The 22,798-nt window shown below is 36.7% G+C and overlaps 1 protein-coding gene across 1 annotated transcript in view; it reads left to right on the top strand.

Moving 5' to 3' along the window:
• The window catches only part of WDR76 (WD repeat domain 76), a 51,774-nt gene that overhangs the window by 16,660 nt on the left and 12,316 nt on the right, over positions 1 to 22,798 (top strand). The window contains exons 6-10 of the mRNA XM_002913173.4: positions 6,108 to 6,234; positions 7,450 to 7,551; positions 7,649 to 7,692; positions 8,780 to 8,933; positions 19,618 to 19,776. Of these exons, the coding sequence (XP_002913219.1) occupies positions 6,108 to 6,234; positions 7,450 to 7,551; positions 7,649 to 7,692; positions 8,780 to 8,933; positions 19,618 to 19,776 (586 nt within the window). The remainder of the gene's footprint in view (positions 1 to 6,107; positions 6,235 to 7,449; positions 7,552 to 7,648; positions 7,693 to 8,779; positions 8,934 to 19,617; positions 19,777 to 22,798) is intronic.

Here is a 22,798-nt window from a genome sequence, read left to right as displayed (position 1 = left end):
CCAGCATCCCACAAATTTTATTAGGTTGTGTTTTCATTTTCATTTAGTTAAAAATATTTTTTATATCCTCTTAAGATTTCTTCTTTGACCCACGTGTTATTTAACAGATTGTTTTCTTCCTTTTTTTTCTTTAAAGATTTTATTTATTTACCTGAGAGAGAGAGAGAGAGACCAAGTGAGAGAGAGAGAGAGAGCACGAGCAGGGGAGAGGGGCAGAGGGAGAGGGAGAAGCAGACTCCCTGCTGAGCAGGGAACCCAATGTGTGGCTTGATCCCAGGACCCTGGATCGTGACCTGAGCCAAAGGCAGACACTTAACTGACTGAGTCACCCAGGCATCCTTGTATGCGTTATTTCATTGAATTGGATTGTTCCAATGGATGACCAGGGACTGAGCTGACATTTTTCAGGTGTCAGTGAGAAGACAAGTTAATACCTAGAAAATGTTTTAATAACTTGTTTGAAGGGTTGGAGTAGTGGAGAGGACATGAGCCTGAACAGAACTAGGAAGGATTCTATTTCCCTTAGGGACGGTCCTTAGAATCATCCTATCTCATTCAGGATGCCTTGGGATCAGTATAATGAGGCACCTTACTGAAAAGTGGTGTGATCCCTGAGGTTGTAGAGAAGAAACTGGGAACTTGGGATTGTCTTGGCCAGGGAAACTTAAGTAAGGATGAAAAGATAAGAATAAAAATGCAAATGTATACAAAATGCTGTCATATAATCAGTACCATATGATTAGCTTTCTTTTTTTAAGATTTTATTTATTTATTTGACAGAGGGAGAAAGAGAGAGCACAAGCACAGGGAGTGGCAGGCAGAGGGAGAGGAAGAAGCAGGCTCCCTGTCTCGCAGGGGAACCTGATAATGGTCTCATTCCTAGGGTTCTGGGGTCATTACCTATGCTGAAGTCAGACACTTAACCAACTGAGCCCCCCGCCAGGCGCTGCAACCCAAGTGTTACTTCTTGTTTAATCTGTATGTATTTTGGGCTTATCCAGGTATCTTTCTCTTATTGACTTCTAGTTCTAGTTTTAGTTTTTTTTTTTTTTAAAGATTTTATTTATTCATTTGAGACAGAGAGCATGAGCAGGGGGAGAGGCAGAGGGAGACGAAACAGACTCCCCGCTGAGCCAGGAGCCCGATGTGGGGCTCAATCCCAGGACCCTGGGATCATGACCTGAGCCGAAGGCAGACGCTTGACTGTCTGAGCCGCCCAGGCACCCCTGACTTCTAGTTTAATTCAGTTGTTTTCTGAGAGCAAACATCGTATGATTTTCTTTTTAAAATTTCTATTATTTTAAATTTGTTAAGGTGTGTTTTATGGTCTCGCATGTGGTCTGCCTTGGTGAAGATTCCATCTGAGCTTGAGAGGAAATGTGTATTCTCTTTTTGAGAAAAAAAATTCTTTTGAAGATTTTATTTATTCATGAGAGACAGAGAGAGAGAGAGGCAGAGGGAGAAGCAGGCTCCCCGCTGAGCAGGGAGCCAGATGCGGGACTAGATCCGAGGACTCTGGGATAATGACCTGAGCTGAAGGCAGACGCTTAACCGACTGAGCCACCCAGGCACCCCTCTATTTTTTGTTTTTGTTTTTCAGTCTTTTTTCTCCTTGCTTTTCAGTTTTGGAGGTTCCTATTGAGATATCCTTAAGCTTAGGGATTCTTTCCTCAGCCCTGTCTTATCCACTAATAAGCTCATCAAAGGCATTCTTCATTTCTTAGTGTTTTTTTTTTTTTTAAAGATTTTATTTATTTATTCGACAGAGATAGATACAGCCAGCGAGAGAGGGAACACAAGCAGGGGGAGTGGGAGAGGAAGAAGCAGGCTCATATCAGAGGAGCCTGATGTGGGGCTCGATCCCACAACGCCAGGATCACGCCCTGAGCCGAAGGCAGACGCTTAACCACTATGCCACCCAGGCGCCCCTCATTTCTTAGTGTTTTTGATCTCTAGCATTTCTTTTTGGTTCTTTCTTAGGATTTCCATCTCTCTTCTTACATTGCCTGTCTTTCTTGGATGGTGTTTATTTTATCCGTTAGAGCCATTAGCATATTAATCATAGTTGTTTTATTATTTTTTAATAATAATTTATTATGTTAGTCACTATGCAGTACATCCCTAGTTTTTGATGTACTGTGCCATGATTCATTACTTGCGTGTAACACCATGCAATATGTGCCCTTCTTAATACCCATCACCGGCCTACCCCAATCCCCCACCCCTCTCCCCTCTGAATCCCTCAGTTTGTTTCCCGGAGTCCCTAGTCTCTCATGGTTCATTCCCCCTTCTGTTTACCCCCTCTTCCTTCTTCCCTTTCTTCTCTTATCAATCTTCCTATTTCTTATGTTCTATAAATGAGTGAAACCATATGATAATTGTCTTTCTCTGCTTGACTTATTTCACTTAGCAAAATCTCCTCCAGTCCCGTCCATGTTGCTGCAAATGTTGTGAAATCGTTCTTTTTGATGGCTGAGTAGTATTCCATTGTATATATGGACCACATCTTTTTTTTTTTTTTAGTTTTTTTTATTATATTATGTTAGTCACCATACAGTACATCCCTGGTTTTTGATGTAAAGTTCGATGATTCATTAGTTGCATATAACACCTAGTGCACCATGCAATACGTGCCCTCCTTACTACCCATCACCAGCCTATCCCATTCCCCCACCCCCCTCCCCTCTGAAGCCCTCAGTTTGTTTCTCAGAGTCCATAGTCTCTCATGCTTCATTCCCCCTTCTGATTACCCCCCCTTTCTTTATCCCTTTCTTCTCCTACCGATCTATGGACCACATCTTCTTAATCCAGTCATCTGTTGAAGGACATCTCGGCTCCTTCCACAATTTAGCTATTGCGGGCAATGCTGCTATGAACATGGGGGTGCATATGGCCCTTCTCTTCACTACGTCTGTATCTTTGGGGTAAATACCCAGTAGTGCAATTGCTGGATCATAGGGTAGCTCAATTTTTTAACTTTTTAAGGGACCTCCACACTGTTTTCCAAAGTGGCTGTACCAACTTGCATTCCCACCAACAGTGTAAGAGAGATCCCCTTTCTTCACATCCTCCAGCATTTGTAGTTTCCTGCCTTGTCAGTTTTTGCCATTCTAACTGCCGTAAGGTGGTATCTCAATGTGGTTTTGATATCAATTTCCCTGATGGCTAATGATTTTGAACATTTTTTCATGTGTCTGTTAGTCGTTTGTATGTCTTCATCGGAAAAGTGTCTGTTCGTATCTTCTGTCCCTTTTTTGATTTGATTATTTGTTTCCCATGTATTGAGTTTGAGAAGTTCTTTGTAGATATTGGATACTAGTCTTTTATCTGTAGTGTAATTTGCAAATATCTTCTCCCATTCTGTGGGCTGCCTCTTAGTTTTTTTTTTTTTTTTGACTGTTCTCTTGGCTGTGCAGAAGATTTTTATCTTGATAAGTCCCACAAGTTCATTTTTTCTTTTGTTTCTCTTGCCTTTTGGAGATGTGTCGTGAAAAAAGTTGCTGTGGCTGATGTCAAAGAGGTTCCAGCCTGTGTTCTCCTCTATGATTTTGATGGATTCCTGTCTCACATTGAGGTCTTTCATCCACTTAATCGTAGTTGTTTTAAATTCCTGTTCTGATTGGGGCGCCTGGTTGGCTTAGTCAGTTAAGGGTCTCTCTTTGGCTCCCATCACGATCTCAGGGTCCTGGAATTGAGCCCCGTGTTGGGCTCCGCACTCAGCAGGGAGTCTGCTTGTGTCTCTCCCTCTCCGCCTCCCCCTGCTTGTGCTCTCTCTCTCAAATAAATAAAATCTTTTTTAAAAAAAGTTTAAATTTCTGTTCTGATAATCGCAACATTCCTGCCATGTCTGGTTCTGAAGCTTGCTCTGTCTTTTTAAATTGTTTTGTGCCTTGTAGTTTTTTCTTGATAGCTGGACATGATGTACCAGGAAAAAGGAACTGTTGTAAATAGACCTTTAGTAATGTGTCAAAGGGGAGAGAAAGCTGTTCTATAGTCCTGTGATTAGGTCTCAGTCTTTTAGGGAGCCTTTGTCTCTGGACTGTGAACTTCGAGTATTTTAGTTTCTTTCCTCCCCTGTTACGTGGGAGAGGAGGGTTAAAGTGGGCTGGAGTTGGGTATTTCCTTTTTCTCAGGTTAAGCTCTGATAATACCTTTGCAGGTTAGGCTCTGGTTAACTGGTTCTCCCGAGGGCATGTCTTGTTAAGAAGAACAAAGTGCTCTGGTGTATTCCAAAATGGTTCTTTTCCTCTCTCACTGTGGGAAGCATGAGGGGATTTTTCTCTGATTGTTTACTGAGTACCTCGTTTAGCTCCTCAATGTAAATCTCACAAAATACTGGGGGTATTTAATAAACCCTTGAGGGTTTATTATTTTTTTTAAAGAGTTTTTTAAGAGCAGTTTAAGTTATACAACAAAATTGAGAGGAGGGTACAGAGATTTCCTGTATATTCTTCTGCCCCCACAAATGCATAACCTTCCCCATTATCAACATCACTCAGCAGAGTGGTACTGTTATTACCGAGGGTGAATCTACACTGATACATCATAATCAGCCAAAGTCCATAGTTTGCCTTAGAGTTTACTCTTGGTGTTGTACGTTGTATGGGTTTGTACGAATGTATAATGACATATATCCATCATTATATATTTTTACCACCCTAAAAATTCTTTGTGTTTTCTCTGTTCATCACCTTACCACCCTCAACCATGGCAATTAGCAATTATCTTTTTATTGTCTCCATAATTTTGCCTTTAATAGTGGGTCATGTATTTGGGATCATACAGTATGTAGCCTTTTCAGATTTACTTATTTCTCTTAGTTATAGGCATTTACATTTCCTCCATGTCTTTTTATGGCTTGATAGGGCCTTTCTTTTTAGTGCTGAATAATATTCCATTTGGATGTACTGTAGTTTATTTGTTCAGTTAGTGGAAGACATCTTGGCTGCTTCCCAGTTCTGACAGTTATGAACAAAGCTATCATAAACCCCCATGTGCAGGTTTTTGTGTGGACACTTGGGAGTTTTTAACTTGTCCATGATGAGCCTCCAGCAACTGGTCAGTTACAGTTCAGGTTTTCCTACCTTGGCATTGGTTCCCATTGTGGTTTTTGTTCTTCACTTTCTGTTCCAGTAAGCCATGACTCCTTATATTTGTCTGTCTCTCCAGTATTGAGGCCAGCAATTTGAACTGTGTCCTTACCTCTCTTAAGGATCCTAGAAGAGTTATTAATTTTTTAATCTGTTCACCTTTTTACTTGAAAAGACAGAGTGGTGAATTTCAAGTTCCTTTTTTGTGGAACTGGAAATTGGAAGTTCTGAACTACTTTTTAAAAATGAAATAATATTGGCGCCAGGGTGGCTCAGTCATTAAGCATCTGCCTTTGGCTCAGGGTGTGATCTCAGCATCCTGGGATCGAGCCCCACATCAGGCTCCTCTGCTGGGAGCCTGCTTCTTCTCCCACTCCCCCTGCTTGTGTTCCCTCTCTCGCTGGCTATCTCTCTCTCTGTCAAATAAATACATAAAATCTTAAAAAAAATAGTGCATAAAAAAGTAGGGTATGTATATGATTTTAAAAAGTAAAGTATATGGAAGGAAAAGCAATAAAACATTTAAATCTCTTTTCCATTTTAGACCTTAGTTCTCCAGGCCTCCCTAGAAGAAACCACTGTTAATAGTTTCATGTATATTCTTCCGTAGGTAATTTTAGCATGTACAAATGTATGTGTGTACATAACCTTTTTCTAAAAAAACGAATGGAACCATATTCAACATGTACTGGACCTTGTTTTTGCCTCTTATATCTTAGAGTTCATGTCAGTCATATCAGCATGCAAAGATCTATTTCATTCTTCTTATGGTTGCATATTATTCTGTTAGAGATGTATGCCATAATTCTAACACCTTTCACCTCCCCATGATGAACATTTATGATTTTACTTAAAAGCGTGGAAACATCATAAATATTCCATTAAAATCCGTGTAGTCATGTACATACATCTTTGTAGTGAGTATATCTGTGAGATACATTCCTAGAAGTTATCTCCTTAATATTAATAAATACATATAACTGTTTTATAACTTGAGTTTTTTCCCTACTCCTTTAGAAAAAAGCCCAAAAAGAGAGAAAATGGGACTGGATGTAGAAGATCAATGAGATTACTAAAAGTAGAGCCTTCAGGAGTGTCATTACCAGCAACCCCAACCCAGCCGACGGTAATAGCGGATGAAAATGTAAGAAAGTGCAAAAGCAATATATTACTCAGTAAAACACTGAAAAATTTGAAATGTTTGAAGCTATATTAAAAGGTCATTAAATTATGTTTAACTTGTACTTCATTAATTTAATACTTGACTGTTTCTTGTTTAATGAGTAAGATTTCAAAATCATAAAGACTAGTTCGGATTCTGTATTTCTGCAGGCCTACCTGCTATGGAATTATGGGTAAATTACTTAATCTTTCTGAGCCCCAGTTTCCCCATATTTAAAGTGACAACAGTATAGAAATTTCAAAGAGGTGCTGTGGGAGTTAAGTGAAATAGTATCTGTAAAGTTCTTTATACTGTGTTAAGGGCTTAGTAAGCAATAAATGGTAGTATTAATGTTATTAATAATCCATAATATGTGATAATGGTGATAGCCCCTTGCTGTAGTATAACTTTGTACTAGCAGTGAATATGAAGAGTTATATTTACCAAGTTTATTGTCTAAATAAGATTATAATGATATTTTTTATTCAAGTGCACCCACTGTTTTTAATACTTTATATCTAAGTGCTTAATTATAAATTAGAAGATAGCACTAATTAGACTGGTGCTTTGGGAGCTAATTGCAAATTAAGGTGCTCGGGAAGAGTAGCTTTCCAATTTTTCTGAAGCCTCCACCCATGGTAAATGTATTTACATTGAACCCATTAATGCCACACAACTGGTGCAACACTTATGAAATGATACTTAACCCTTACTGCACGTGATGTACTTTTTGCATTTTCTATTCTTTTGCTGTTCATTAAAATATTGCTGGTTGTAATACATTGAAATGATTGCATGATCCATGGGTTACAACCTGTGATATAAAAAAAACACTGGCATAGAGTAATAACTTTACTCTGAGTAATGAAATTGAACTGATCTGAATCCATTCCCGGCAACTCCTGTTCTTGGCGTTGTAACTTTGGACAAGGTAACTTCTCTAAGTTTCATTACTATCTCTTTAAAATGTGGTATCTCATTCACTGGATTATTAAGAAGATTAAATGGGGTAGTACATATTATTTACAGATACACCTGGCAGTCATTCATTGAACAACTGTTTTTGAATGCTCATGATGTGTCACCTATGTTGGTAGAGAAAGTAAAGTAGTGAAAAGCTTACATTCTAGGGCAGAGCAACAATCAACCTGTTTTATTTCTCATTTTATTCTTTATTTTGTTATTTTTTTATAACAGCCTTTGTTGCCTCCTGGACCTTTAGAAATGACTCCTGAAAATCGAGAAGATGACAGTGAACTATTTAAAAGATTTCTACAGAGTTGGGCAGAAGTGAGCAAGGTATCACATGGGAGGGCTTACAGCTTTTAGAATTATCTGTTAAGGAAATTTCAGTACATATATTAATTTAGTACTTTGGTCTTTTTCATTGTTTCAGACAAGTAATAAGAACACTGAGAAGGAGTTGCCTAACATTAAAAGGTGAGTTAAAATCCCTTGCCTTTGTTTTATATTTTCTTTTTTTTCTTTTATTTATTTGGCAGAGAGAGACACAGCCAGCGAGAGAGGGAACACAAGCAGGGGGAGTGGGAGAGGAAGAAGCAGGCTCATAGCGGAGGAGCCTGATGTGGGGCTCGACCCCACAACGCCGGGATCACGCCCTGAGCCGAAGGCAGACGCTTAACCGCTGTGCCACCCAGGCGCCCCTGTTTTATATTTTCTACAGTCTTTAAATTATAAAGACGGTATACCATTACAGGAAGTTTTGAAGATGAGGTGAAATGATCCCTCATAACATTTCCACCCTAGCAACTGTTTTTGTATGTTTCTTTTCAAGTTTGCCATATGCAATACTGCTATAAGTTTCATAAGTGCAGGGATTTTGTCTCAATAACCAAAATAGTGCTTGGTGCATAATATGTATTCATTCATTATTTAATAAATGAATGAATCCATGTACATTTTTAGTTTATTATGTTCTAATGTATATACAAATTTGCATTATGCTTTTCATTAATATTATAGTTACAAAATATTAATATCATGTTCCTAGAGTCTTTAAATTTATTGAGTAATTGCATAATATTTAGTGGGTAGCATTTACTTAACCTTTTCTGACTCTGTTGGTATTTGCAATTATTTTCTATTTAGTTTCTTGTGGTTAGTTGCGGATTAAGTTATATGTGTGCATATGTTTAAGTGTATATGTGTTGATAGTGGGTTAGTTCTTTAGGATAGATTCCAGAAGTGAGGTTAATGAGTTAAATATTATGGACATTTTTGTGGCTTTTAGTATACATTGCTGAATTGTTTTCTAAAATCTTTTTTTTTCTTCTGAAAATCTTGTATGAATTTACTCTGCCACTAGCACTGTTAATGAATGTATATGTTTAACTGCAGCCTGCTACCTTTTATAAGTGAAAAATAGTATCCATTGTTTAATTTGATTTCCTTGGTTATTAGGAGGTTGACTATTTACTAACTGTGTCTCTTTTCTTTTTTGAGTCATCTTTTAGCTATTTTGACTACTGATCGGGTTTATTTCTAAAGTTTAACTTTTTTTCCTCAGCTATAAAGCCAATTTAAGTGGCATGGTCATTAATGAAGATACTGTTCATAAAGTTACCAAAGGCGCAATATTTTCTGTGGCTCTCCACCCCTCAGAAATTAGAACTTTGGTGGCAGCTGGGGCCAAATCTGGGCAAGTTGGACTTTGGGATTTGGTAAGTTGTTATTTTTTGAAGGTAATAAAGTTTGACTGAAACAGTCTATAGGAGAATAGCCTAGAGCTGTGTGTTTGTAGATGTTACTGGAGATTTATAGTTTTGTGCTTTTTGGTTCCAAATTTTAGAAATCGAGAAATTTTAATTGGCTTTCTAGAACTTTAACATTTTTAATTTGAATATTATTAGTCATCTGAGCATAAATTAATTGCCAGGAACCTGTTACACTTTTAAATGTATATATGAAAAGATCACACAAAGTTCTTAGTTTTCTAATTATGTTTATTTTTTTGTATTTATTTATTTTTAAGATTTTTATTTATTTTTGCAAGAGAGAGCGAGCGAGAGCATGGGCAGGGGGGAGGGGCAGAAGGAGAAGCAGACTCCCCACTGTGCTTGGAGCTGGATGCAGGACTCAGTCCCGGGACCCTGGGATCATGACCTGAGCCAAAGGCAGACGCTTAACTGACTGAGCCACCCAGGTGCCCTCTAATTATGTTTAAAATAAAATTTCCAAACTGAGAAAATATCTTCCTAGGGATCTGCTTAGGATGATCCTATTCATTTTTTTATGAGTTACAAACAGATACTGAATTCCATTCATTGTACATATAATTCTGCATGGATTGCTTTTGGTGGTTATAAAATTGAGAAGAACCAAGTTAATGTCCTCTGAATTTATTTTCTTATTGGCAAAGTAGAACAAAGACCTGAAAAATACCATAAGGACAGTTAATGGAGATGAAGACACTGTGGTAACTTGAAGCTGGTTGGGGTAAATAAACAGATTTTGTGAGAAGAAGAGAGAAATAAATATCAAATTCCCTCTTGTTTTTGGAGCATAGTTTCTTCCTTATTTATTTGTTATTTATTTATTTATTCATGAGAGACAGAGAGAGAGAGAGAGAGGCAGAGGGAGACCAATGTGGGACTCTATCCCAGGACCCTGGGATCATGACCTGAGCCGAAGGCAGACGCTTACCGACTGAGCCACCCAGGCACCCGTCTTCCTTATTTCGATAAAGTGTGAGTGAGGGTGGGAGGTAAAAGTATTTGGTAAATAAAACAAGTAGAGAAGTGGGAAGAGAACTAAAAATAGTATAAGGTAGTATAAGCTAAGATGTGAGTTTCATGGATCAGAGTTTGACAGGTCTTCTTGCAGCTAAGTTAAAAAGAATGGGAGTAAAGAAAAGGCCATTGGTTTTGAAAATGGGGTACCATTAGTTGAGAGAATAGCTTCAACAATGAGGTAAGGAAGGAACACAGACTTTGAGCGAATAAAAAAGAATGGAGTGATGGAAGAAATGAAAGCAATGGATAAAGATCATTGGTTGAAGAACTTAGAAAAGGAAAAATACAAAATTAGCATAGTCAGGTGAAAATCTTTTCAGGATAGATTGATTTGTACAGAGTTGAAGACATGTATAAAAGTCCCTTTGTCATGTCTTTCCTGGTGACTCCAAAATCTGTATTACTAGGTTTCTATAAGTCTAGTATCTTTGTCAGCCTTCTAATTGTCCCAGACACTTGGCTATCATGTTAACAGCTTGAGCAACATCTGCTAACAGCAGAGCAACAGCTTCTGCTGTCCTATGCTCATCCCCCAACTCCCCTAGTTTAAAAAAAAAATTAACTTGATCAAAACGTAAGATATATTATAAAATTCATGTTTTAAATGTACAACTCAATGATTTTTAATAGTTTTTAATGATTTTTAATAGGTTTACTGAGTTGTAAAACTGTCTTCATACTCCAGTTTTAGAACATTTTCATCATTCCTAAAAGGTTCCTCTTGGCTGCTTAGATTTAATCCCCCAATTAATTAACTCTCATTCCTAAGCAGATCTCCATAAATTTGCCCTTTCTGGACATGTCATATGAATAGAATCAGACAGTATGTGGTCTTTTATGTTAACTTCTTAATGTTTCAAGGTTCATTTATGTTTTAGTATATATCTGTATTTCCTTCTTTTTAAGTTGTTGAACAGTATTCCATTGTTTGACTATACCACATTTTGTTGATCCATTTTATTACTTGATAGATATTTGGATTGTTTCCATTTTTTCGCCATTCTGAATAATGCTTCTGTAAACGTTTGTGTACATATTTTTATTTGGATATGTGTTATTTCTCTTGGGTAGATACCTAGGGGTAGAATTGCTGGGTCTTATGGTAATTTGTTAACATTTTGAGGAACTGTCAAACTGCTTTCCAAAGTGATTGCCTCATTTAATATTCCCACCAGCAACATATGAGGGTTCTAATTTCTCCACATGCTCACCAGTGTTTATTTTCCGTCTTTTTGATTATAGCCTTTCTGGTGGGTGTGAAGTGGTATCTCATTGTGGTTTTGATTTGTATTTCCCTAATGACTAATGATGTTCAGCGTTTTTTTCATGCCATTTGGATATCTTTGGTGAAATGGCTATTCAAATCTTTCGTCATTTTTTTCCTTAGGTTGTTTGTCTTCTTATTGAATTATAAGAGTTTGTAAATTCTAGATACAAGTTCTTTATTAGATGTGTTTTGCAAATACTTCTAGTCTTTGACTTTTCTTCAATTTCTTAATGCAGTCTTTTTTCCCCTTAATGCTGTCTTTTGAAGTGCAAAAGTTTTGAATTTTGATGATGTCCAATTTATCAAAAATTTTTAATGGATTGTGCTTTTGGTGTTCTGTCTTAAAAATCTTTGTCTAGTCCCAGCTTTAAAGAGCTTTTCCTGTTTTTTTGTCCTAAAAATTTTATAGTTTTTCCTTTCACATTTAGTTTGCTGATTCATCCTGAGTAATTTTTAAATATGGTGTGAGGTAAGGGCCCAACTTTATTTTTTTGTATATGAATATCAAGTTGTCATTTGTTGAGAAGACTATCCTTTTCCCCATTGAATTGCCTTGACACTCCCTAAGTTTTTCCTCTTAACTTCATGTCAGATTCCTGGTGTCACCTAGAATCAAAAGTTGAGTCATCCTTTATTAAGTCACCCATTTACCCATTCATGCCTTCATTCATTACACATTTATTGAGTATTTTGTGCAAAGTATTATTCTAATGATTTCCCTGCCACTAGACATTTGTGAACAAGCAAAGACTGTCTCTGCTCTCTTAGAGTTTAGAATTTATTGGCCAAAGTAGCATTAATGAAATGTCCAAATACATTATTACATATCTGATAAGTGGAGTACATTATATACTGTGTTTAACGGCCTGAAGGAAAAGTAGTATAAATGAAAACACATGACAGGGGGCTGGCCTAATTTGGAGGATCAGGGCAAGCCTCCCTGAGGAACTAAGAACTGAGATGAGATTTGAAAGCTAAGTAGGTGTAGACCAAGTAAAGAAAGGGGAAAGGGTATTTCAGGCAAGGGGAAGAGCATGTTAAGGACCTTAGGCAGGGGAAAGCCTACCTGATACATTTAAGGACCTGAAAGAATGTTTGTGTGGCTGGAATATAGACAGCAAAGGAATGAACAAGAGGGATTATGTTGGGCCAGGACCCCATCTCCTCTTTTAGAATTACCATACTGGTTTTAATTGGTACTTGTATATCCAGTTTTCCTATTCCAATCCACTGTGCACAGATGGTCATTTCTAGGCTCAAAGCAAACTGGTCCTGGATTCAGTTAGGTTTAAAGTAGTAAGAAGTACTCTCTTTTTTTTAAAAGATTTTATTTTTAAGTAATCTTCATACCCAATGTGAACCAGGTGCCCCTAGAAGCTCTGTTAACCTGGTATATTCAGATTAAAATGGGCAACTGGAATTTCCCATAGAATGAGCAAAAAGCAGTCAAATCTGTAAGTAAAAAAAACAAACAAAAAACTCTTACAGCAATAAGGAAGAAGTATAACTTAATGCAGTGTACTTCTTTAGCTCAGTGGTGGTGGGAGGCACAGCATGGTTTAGCTTCTACCTTGCCCTACAGCCAAAATCCATATTGGTGAATTGACCAAACCCTGAGGATTTTCACCTATATTCTCAAAACTAGAGAGAAGTACATTGAGTAGATATTTACATTTTTCCTCTTTTGAGTTAGGAATAGGGAAATGACTGCTGAGGGGAAAGGGGGAAAAACGGGGGAAGTGGGGAAAGTGAACAGCAGGACTGATTCTCTATAAAAGAAATTTTCTTGGTCTATGGGAGTAGCATAAGCCACCTCCTTCCCCACAGACCTGCCAAGTAGGTGGTATAAATCTGAAATAAAATAACAGTCTCACAGTCTAGGAATTCCAACAAATACTGCATACTGTTTTAGCTGAAACCACCTATCTACCTCCCTCCTCCTGCTCCCTCCTCTCATCTTTCCTCTTGGCTATAGAAAAGCCTGTCCTTTTCTGAGGAAAAAATGAGCTGATGTCAGATACTGGGGGAAAGAATCAACATGTTATATGAGAGCACCTAACATGGATAGAGCATTCAAGCATGATGGAAATGAAAAGAAATGACTTGCAACTAGACAAACACTATTGTGAAAACAACAGAAGAACTTAGCATGCAAAGACAGGCCTATAAGAGAAACATAACCCAAGGAAAGAAAGGAGATTCTTTTCAGTTGCTCCAGACAGTAGAAAGATACTCTTCAGTATAGTAGCTCCTGGTTCTAAGAGACCATTTACATTTATGGGGCACGTGGGGCTCAGTCGGTTGGGCATCTGCCTTTGGCTCAGGTCATGATCTCGGGGTCCTGGGATGGAACCCTGCGTCAGGCTCCCTGAGCAGTGGGGAGTCTGCTTCTCTCTCTCCCTTTGCCCCTCCCTGACCTGTTCATGTGCTCTCCCTCTCTCTCAAATAAATAAATCTTTTTTTTAAAAAAAGACTGTTTACATTTAAATTAAAAAAGAAAATTTAGTTCTTCAGTTACACTAGGCACTTTTCAAGTGCTTAATAGCCACACATATCTAGTGGATACTACATTGATAGTGCATACATATAACATTTTTCTCATCTCAGAAAGTTCTTTTGGATAGTGCTGCTGTGGAGCAAGTTAATAACAACATTATTTGGTAAAATAATAAAAATAAGATGATAAAACAAGAGAATGAGATGGAAAAGGAGATTACAGAACTAAGGAAACGAAGATCAGTGAAACTAATGCGTTAGACAAAAGCAAGGAACAGAAGAGACACTGCTGAAAATTAAATTATAGACATTAACAACTTGAAGTAATCTCAGACACAGACAAGCCAATAGGTAAGGGAAGACAGTCAAAGATGACCCAACAGTGGAACAGAAAATATATTCAAAGAGAATTCTTCTGAAAAGACAGAATGGAATTGGCAGATTGAATGTATATACCATTCTAGGAAATGTTCTAGGAAACTTGGAACTTAAAGGATAAAGAATTCTTTAGGCAGAAAAAATAAATTATCTTCAAGAGGAAGAGTCAGGCTTTTCTGTTTTCTTTAACAATATTTCATGTAATGTCTACAAAGTTCTGAGGGAAGTAAGTCTGGCCCAGAGCATTTAGCAGCCCAAGATACTGTTCTAATTAAAGGCAGCTGGTAGGTATTTTCACATGTGAAAAAACTCAAGAAATTAAAGATCTGTGAGTTCATCTGGAGAAAAAAAACTACTTGAAATCTCAGCCAATTAAGAGTAAATCAGACTTAAGAATTGAGGAATGGAGAAGCTTGACAAAAGAGTTGGTAATGGGCATTGAATCCTTTCAAATGAAGAACTAATATTAAGTAGCTATACAAACTGTGTTTATGGAACTGGATGTGAATGTTATCAACTTGGACAAAATAAAAATAATAAAATATAGAGATGGAGAAAGGGGAGATGGTTGCAGGAATGAAAATAATGCCCTCAATCAACAGAAAATGTCTAAAATTGAGACATAGTTAAACAAAAAAATCATAATGACTGCACCTGCTTTTGTTTTATTCTTTTTCCTTTTTAGGGGATATCGCTTGATATAGTTACAAATACAGTTGACCCTTAACATGGTTTGAACTGTGGATCCACTTATACATGGATTTTTTTTTTTCAGTAAATATATTGGAAAGCTTTTTGGATATTTGTGACAATTTGAAAAAACTTGTAGATGAACCATGTAGCTTAGAGATACTGAAAAAATTAAGAAAAAGTTAGGTGTGCCATGAATGCGTAAAATACATGTACATACTAGTCTGTTTTCTCATTTACTACCATAAAATGTATACAATTCTATTTTATAAAAAGTTAACATTTTTCACATCTTCAACAAACACAGATCCTGTGTGGCGCCATTCACAGTCAAGAGAAATGTAAATAAATGTAAAGGTGCAGTATTAAATCATAACTGCATAAAATTGTTGTACTATTGTACTACTCTAAAAATCTCCTCGCTATTCTGTTGCTATTGTGAGCTTAATTATAGCAAGTATCTCTTTGAAACACCAGTCATCTCCGTGTGAACAGTTTTACCTTCAATAAATTGTGTCTCGCAAAAAAAAGTATCTCTCGAGGTTCTTGCATATTTTTCATTGTGTTTAGTGCAATTCTATACATCTTGAATAACACCATAGGACTCTTATGAAGTGCCACTAGTGATGCTGGAAGATGCTCCCAAGAAACAGAAAATTCAGGACAGTACAGGAAAGAGTTGAATTGCTTGGTAAATAGTATAAATTAAAGTCTGTAGCAGCAGTTGCCCGGCATTTCAAGATAAATGAATCTAGCATAAGGACTATTGTAAAAAAAAAAAAGAAAAAGAAAAAAAAAAAAAGAAAAGGAAAGGAAAAAAACATTTGTGAAGTCGTTAGCTGCAGCTACTCCAGCAGGTGTGAAAGCCTTGTACTTTTTGCAAAATAGCTTTTTATCTCGTATTGAAGATGCTGCTTTTATGTGGGATAGGATTGCTCTAAGAAAGACATACCTGTAGACTAATGTGATTTGAGAAAAATTGAAGTCATCATATGACAAAACAAATGGAAGGTGAAAGATCTAAAGCTGGAGAATTGAATGCCAGCAGAGGATGGTTTGATACTTTTAGAAAAAAGTTCGGCTTAAAAAAATGTCAGGATAACAAGAGTAGCCGCTTCTGCTGACCCAAGACTGCAGGCAAGTTCCCAGACACCATTTAAGAAAATTACTGAGAAAGGATATCTGCCTGAACAGGTTTCTAATTCAGAGGAAAGTACATTCTGGAAAAAAAAAATGCCACAAAGGACATTTATTAGTAAGGAAGAGAAGTGAGCACCAGGGTTGAAAGCAAGAAGGAATAGGCTAACTCTACTCTTCTGTGCAAATACAGTTGGGTTCGTGAGCAGGACTGCCCTCATCTATAAAGCTGCTAATCCCTGACCTCGAAGGGAAAAGGTAAACACTAGCTGCCAGTTTTTTGGCTGTACAACAGAAAGTCCTGGAAACAGGAGCACTTTCTGGATTGAATTCATTGATGCTTTTTCCCTGAGGTCAGGAAGTACTTTATCAGTAATGGATTGCCTTTTAAAGTTCTTTTGATATTGGACAATGCCCCTGACTACCCCGAATCCCATGAGTTCAACACCGAAGGCATGAAAGTATTTCCCCCAAACATGGTGTCTCTAATTCAGCCTCTGGATCAGGGCGTCATTAAAGATCTTTAAGGCTCATAACATACGGTACTCTATAGAAAAGATTGTCAACACTATGGAAGAGAACCCCAGCAGAGAAAACATGAAAGTGTGTAAAAACACCATTGAAGATGCCGTTGTTATAGAAAAAGCCATGAAAACAGTCAAGCCTGAAAGAATAAATTCCTGCTGGTGAAAACTGTGTCCAGATGTTGTACATGACTTCACAGGATTTATGACAGAGACAAGGAAATCATGAAAAAGATTGTGGTTATAGAAAAAATGGTGGGGGTGAAGGGTTTCAGGATACGGATCGTGGAAGAATTCAAGAGCCAGGACATTCCCCACCAGAGGAATTAAGAGAAGAATGCTTGATGGAGATGAGTGTTTCTGAACCAGTGCCAGATGATGAAATAGCATTAGAAAACAAATTGACCTTAGACAATCTGGCAGAAACATTCTGATCATTCAAGACTGCTTTTGACTTCTTTTACGACGTGGACCCTTCTAAGGTATGGGCACTGTAACTAAAGGAAATGGTGGAAGAAGAATTGGTACTATATGCATAGAAGCATTTTTAGAGAAATGAAAAAACAAAAAGAGATTATGATGTACTCCATAAAGTTACGCTCAGTGTGCCTGCCTCTCCTGCCTCCCCTTCTACCTTCTCCACCTCTTCTGCTGTTACCCCTGAGATAGCAAGACCCAACTCTTCTTCATCCTCAGCCTACTCAGTGTAAAGACGGCGAGGATGAAGACCTTTATGATGATCCATTCCACTTAGTAAATAGTCATCCTGCTGTACAGTTAATAAGTTTATTTGTTGTATGTGTCTGTCTTCATGTGAAAATCTAGTAACTGTACAGCAAGAAGTATATAAGACATTTTTGTGTTGTTATCATCCTCATTGCCTAAGTAGTCATTGTGTAGAACATTTGTATGGGAGTGGATAGCCTATCCTTACATAGGCATAAGGTGAGTAGTATTTAATATCAAATTAATAGTGTTAGCTTTCTTTTTTATAATTTGCTTTCAAAGAATTGTATTACCATTTGTATACCTTTCTCTCTTGTAATTGAAGAAACTGCGTATCAGCCTCTCATCACAGGTAAGTGGTTTTTTTTAAAAAAAAAAGTAACAGTGTTTCCGGTACTGCATTGTGAATATGACTGTAATACTGTACACCATAAAAATTTTATAGAGATTCATTCAATAGTGTATAGGCTAGGCTACTGTGAAGCTATTGTATTGATTATGTAGGCTGTCATAAAGCAGTCCTATTGCCACTTTATTATCAATTCATGAGTTGTTATACCTATCAGTGAATATGAATTTCTTTTTCACATTATGTTTTCATTTTTGATGTTTGGTGTTAGTAATATGTATAATATCTGCAGTGTTTTGTGTCATATAAGAGAATATTAACAGGTACTGACAGAAGGTTTATCTTGTAAACAGATGACGTAAACTTACAGTATTGAAAAACAATGCAGTACTGTGAATGTATTTTCTTTTCCTTATGATCTTATTATGATTTCTTTTCTCTAGCTTACTCTATTGTAAAAGTACAGTATATAATATGTATAACATACCAAACATATGTTAATCGACTGTTTATGTTATTGTTAAGGATGTCGGTCAACAGTAGTGTATTAGTAGTTAAGTTTTTGAGTAGTCACATGATTCACCTGCATGGTGAGTTGGTGCCCCTAATCCCCCTTGTTGTACAAGGGTCAGTTGTACTTGAACTTCAAAAATTACTTCAGCTTGATTTTATTATTTTGAAGTGTAAATTTAATACTATTAAAAATGGCATATATAGCATGGTCTTATTTTTTTCTAAATTCTCTGTCATTCTATCTGCATAAGTACATATAAAGATATCTATAATAATAGCTTAGTATTTTAATGATAATTTTAGTTAATTTTGGATTTGGAGTGACTTTTAATAATTGTCTTCTACATTTTTGTATTGTTTAAGTTTTTAATAACAGTGGAGAGTTTTGTTTTGGTTTGGTTTGGTTTTTTTTAAAGATTTTATTTATTTATTCGACAGAGATAGAGACAGCCAGCGAGAGAGGGAACACAAGCAGGGGGAGTGGGAGAGGAAGAAGCAGGCTCATAGCGGAGGAGCCTGATGTGGGGCTTGATCCCATAACGTCGGGATCACGCCCTGAGCCGAAGGCAGACGCCCAACCGCTGTGCCACCCAGGCGCCCCAAAAGAGTTTTGTTTTTCTAAAAAATAAACGCTGTACACAAATATGCAAATATATTAACAGTGGTTAACTCTGGGTAGTAGGAGGAGTGTGTAAGATTATAATTTTTTCCCTTCCTTTCCTTTAAAAAAATTCTTCTGTTTAAAATAAAAAAGAAGAAAACAAAAATGCTTGAGTATTTCAGAACAGATTAAGCGAGATTTGGAGATGATAGTTCTGATTTATAATATGACATAGGGTATAAGAATATAGCTTATCCAGATCTGAGAAGTGATGATTTAGGAATTGGTAATCCAGTTGTGGAAAGGATAATCCCTAGAAATAGTAATATTAATGTGGAATTGAAATACATGCATTTTCATGGTGTATTTAGGGGATAGAACATGGGGCTTGTACTCATGACCCTGAGATCAAGACTGGAGCTGAATGCAAGGGTCAGAAGCCACAGGGATAAAATGTTTTTTAAATTGTTACTTTGTGTCAGGACTGAATACCTTATGAAATTGTGCTTAGAATGATTTATAGAAGCATGCTGAGGAAGCTAAGTGGTAGTGGTATTGATACTTTTTCTTAGTATTAGGGAATTAAGCTGTATGTGAATAAAGAGTAGATTTCTCATTTCCTCAGGATTTCATGAGCTAAAGTCATAACAAACAGTAATTTTTTTCCTTCTGCATTATGAAAAAAGCTAGTTTGCTAGCTGCAAAAAGCTGGAAACTGTTAAATGTGACAGTATTGTTGCATTGAAAATTAGAAAAAAGTAGTTTAGTGATAATGGAAAGTTTTTAGTTCTGACTTTCTGAATGAGAGGGTCGGTATAATTACAGACTAAGAAAAGACCGAATGTACTACAGACATAAATAATTTAATGACAGAAAGTGTAACTGCTTTTCACTAGTTTTTGTCTCTCTCCCTGCCCCCAACTCTCTTACAGACTCACCAGTCTAAAGAAGATGGAATTTATGTTTTCCAGCCCCACAGTCAGCCAGTTAGCTGTCTTTACTTCTCACCCGCCAATCCGGCTCACATACTGTCCCTGAGCTATGATGGTACATTACGCTGTGGGGATTTTTTGAGGGCTATTTTTGAAGAGGTAAATGTTAATGTGTTTACATATTGACTTGAGATGGTATTCTGGATTCTTTATGAAATGCCACATGGATGATTATTATACCAATCAGAATGGGTGAAGTGGTATAGAATAGGAACTTTAGAACTACACTACTTACGTTTGAATCCCAGACCATCTCTTACTACTTGTGTGACCTTGGAAGTTATTTAACCTCTTTGTGCATCAATTTCCTTAGATGTGAATGGGATACTAATAGTACCTACCTCATAGGGTTGTCATGAGGATTGAATGACTTAAGGCAGATAAAGTGGTCAGAATGCAGCCAGACATATAAGTGTTTGCTCTTATTGTTTTTTAATTGATGTAAAAAGCTTTTATTTTGTATTACTATTTTTTTATTGAAGTACAGTTGACACACAATGTTACATTAGTTTCAGGTGTACTACATTGTGATTCAACAACTCTATACATTATGCTGTGCTCACCACAAGTGTAGCTACCATCTGTTACCATGCAATGCTACTACATTACCATGGACTGTATTCCCTGTGTTGTACATTTTATTCTTTTCTGTTCTCATATTCATTCTATTACTAGATGCCTGTATCTGCAATTCCCCTTCACTCATTTTGCCCAATCTTCCCCCACCCCTCTGAATCCCCCTGGCAACCACCACTTTGTTCTATTTATGGTTGTTTTCTGCTTTTTTTTGTTTTGTTCATTTGTTTTTTAGATTCCATATAAGTGAAATCATGCTATTTGTCTTTCTCTGACTTAACCTCACTTAACAAAATGTCCTCTAGGTCCATATATGTTGTCACAAATGGCAAGATCTCATTCTTTTTTTATGGCTGAGTAATATCCCATTGCATATACACACACACCACATCTTCTTTATTCATTCATTTACCAGTGTACATTTAAGTTGCTTACATGTCTTCACTATTGTATATATTGCTGCAGTGAACATAAGAGTATATATATCTTCTCAAGTTAGTGTTTTCATTTTCTTTTGGTAAATACTAGTGCAGTTACTGGATTGTATGGTTTTCTTGTTTTTAGTTTTTTGAGTAACCTGCATACTGCTTTCTATGGTGGCCGTATTAATTTACATTTCTACCAACAGTGCACACGTGTTCCTTTTTTCCACATCTTTGCCAATACTTGTTATTTGTCTTTTTGATAGTAGTCATTCTAACAGGTATAAGGTGAGATCTCATTGTGATTTTGATTTGCATTTCCCTGATAATTAGTGATGTTGAGCATCTTTTCATGTGTCTGTTGGCTATCTCCATGTCTTTGAAAAAATGTGTCCTCTGCCCATTTTTTGATTGGATTACTTGGGGGTTTTTTGGTATTGAGTTGTATAAGTTCTTTATATATTCGATCTGTATGTATAAGTTCTATATATATTAGGGGATATTAACCCCTTATCAAATATATCATTTGCAAATACCTTCTCCCTTTCAGTAGGCTGCCTTTTCATTTTTTTGATGGTTTCCTTTGCTGTACAAAAGCTTTTTATTTTGATGTAGTCGTAATAGTTTATTTTTGCTTTTGTTTCCCTTGCCTTAGGAGACACACCTAGAAAAATGTTGCTAAGTCTGCCTATGTTTTCTTTTAGGACTTTTATGGTTTCAGATCTCACATTTAGGTCTTTAATCCATTTTCAGTTTTTTTAATTTATTAATTTTTAAACTAAGCCCTACACCCAGTGTGGGGCTTGAACTCATGATGACAAAATCAAGAGTAGCATGCTCTACCAACTGAGCCAGCCAGGCACCCCCATTTGGGTTTATTTTTTATATGGTGTCAGAAAGTGGTCCAGTTTCGTTTTTTTCATGTAGCTATCCAGTTTTCCCAGCACCATTTATTGAAGAGACTGTCTTCCCCATTGTATATTCTTGCCTCCTTTGTCATAGATTAATTGACTATGTAAACATGGATGTATTTCTGGGCTCTCTATTCTGCTCCATTGATCCATTTTTGTCCCAATACCATACTGTTTTGATTACTATAACTTTGTAATGTATCTTGAAATCTGGAATTGTGATACCCCCCATCTCTGTTCTTTCTCAAGATTGGTTTGCTTATTTGGATTCTTTTATGGTTCCATACAAATTTTAGGATTATTAGTTCTAGCTCTGTGAAAAATGCTATTGGTATGTTGATAGGGATTGCATTGAATCTGTAGATTGCTTGCAGTACTATGGACATTTCAACAGTGTTGGTTCTTTCAATCTGTGAGTATGGTATATCTTTCCATTTGTTTGTGTCATCTTCAATTTCTTTGATCATTTGGTAGTTTTCAGAGTATAGGTCTTTTTATGTCCTTGGTTAAATTTATACCTAGCTATTCTTTTTGGTGCAATTGTTTTTTTGGTTTTTTTAAAGATTTATTTATTAATTTGAGAGAGAATATGGGGAGTAAGGACAGGGGGAGAGGGAGAGAAAGTCTCAAGCAGGGCTCGACCTCATGACCCTGAGATCACAAACCCAGAGTTGATCCCTTAACCAACTGCACCACCCAGACACCCCTTTTTGGTGTAATTGTAAATGGAAATGTGTTCTTAAATTCTCTTTCTGCTACTTTGTTATTATGAGTGTATGGGAATGCAACATATTTCTTTATATTAATTTTGTATCCTACAACTTTCCCGAATTCCCTTATTACTTCTGATAGCTTTTTGGTGGAGTCTTTAGGGTTTTCTATGTATAGTATCATGACATCTGCAAACAGTGACAATTTTACGTTTTCCTTACCAGTTTGGATGCCTTTTATTTCTTTTTGTCTGTTGTAGTAGGACTTCCAGTACTATGTTGAATAAAACTGGTGAGAGCACACATCTTTGCCTTGTTACTGGTATCTTAGAGGAAAAACTCAATTTTTCACCATTGAGGGTGATGTTAGATGTGTGTTTGTCTTTCTTTCTTTTCCTCCCTTCCTTCCTTCTTTCCTTTTCTTTCCTTCCTTCCTCTTTCCTTTTCTTTCTTTCTTTCTTTCTTTCTTTCTTTCTTTCTTTCTTTCTTTCTTTCTTTTTCT

The sequence above is a fragment of the Ailuropoda melanoleuca genome, chromosome 5 (assembly GCF_002007445.2).
Source record: "Ailuropoda melanoleuca isolate Jingjing chromosome 5, ASM200744v2, whole genome shotgun sequence".
NCBI lineage: Eukaryota > Metazoa > Chordata > Mammalia > Carnivora > Ursidae > Ailuropoda > Ailuropoda melanoleuca.
This window is presented reverse-complemented; position numbering and strand designations above follow the sequence as displayed.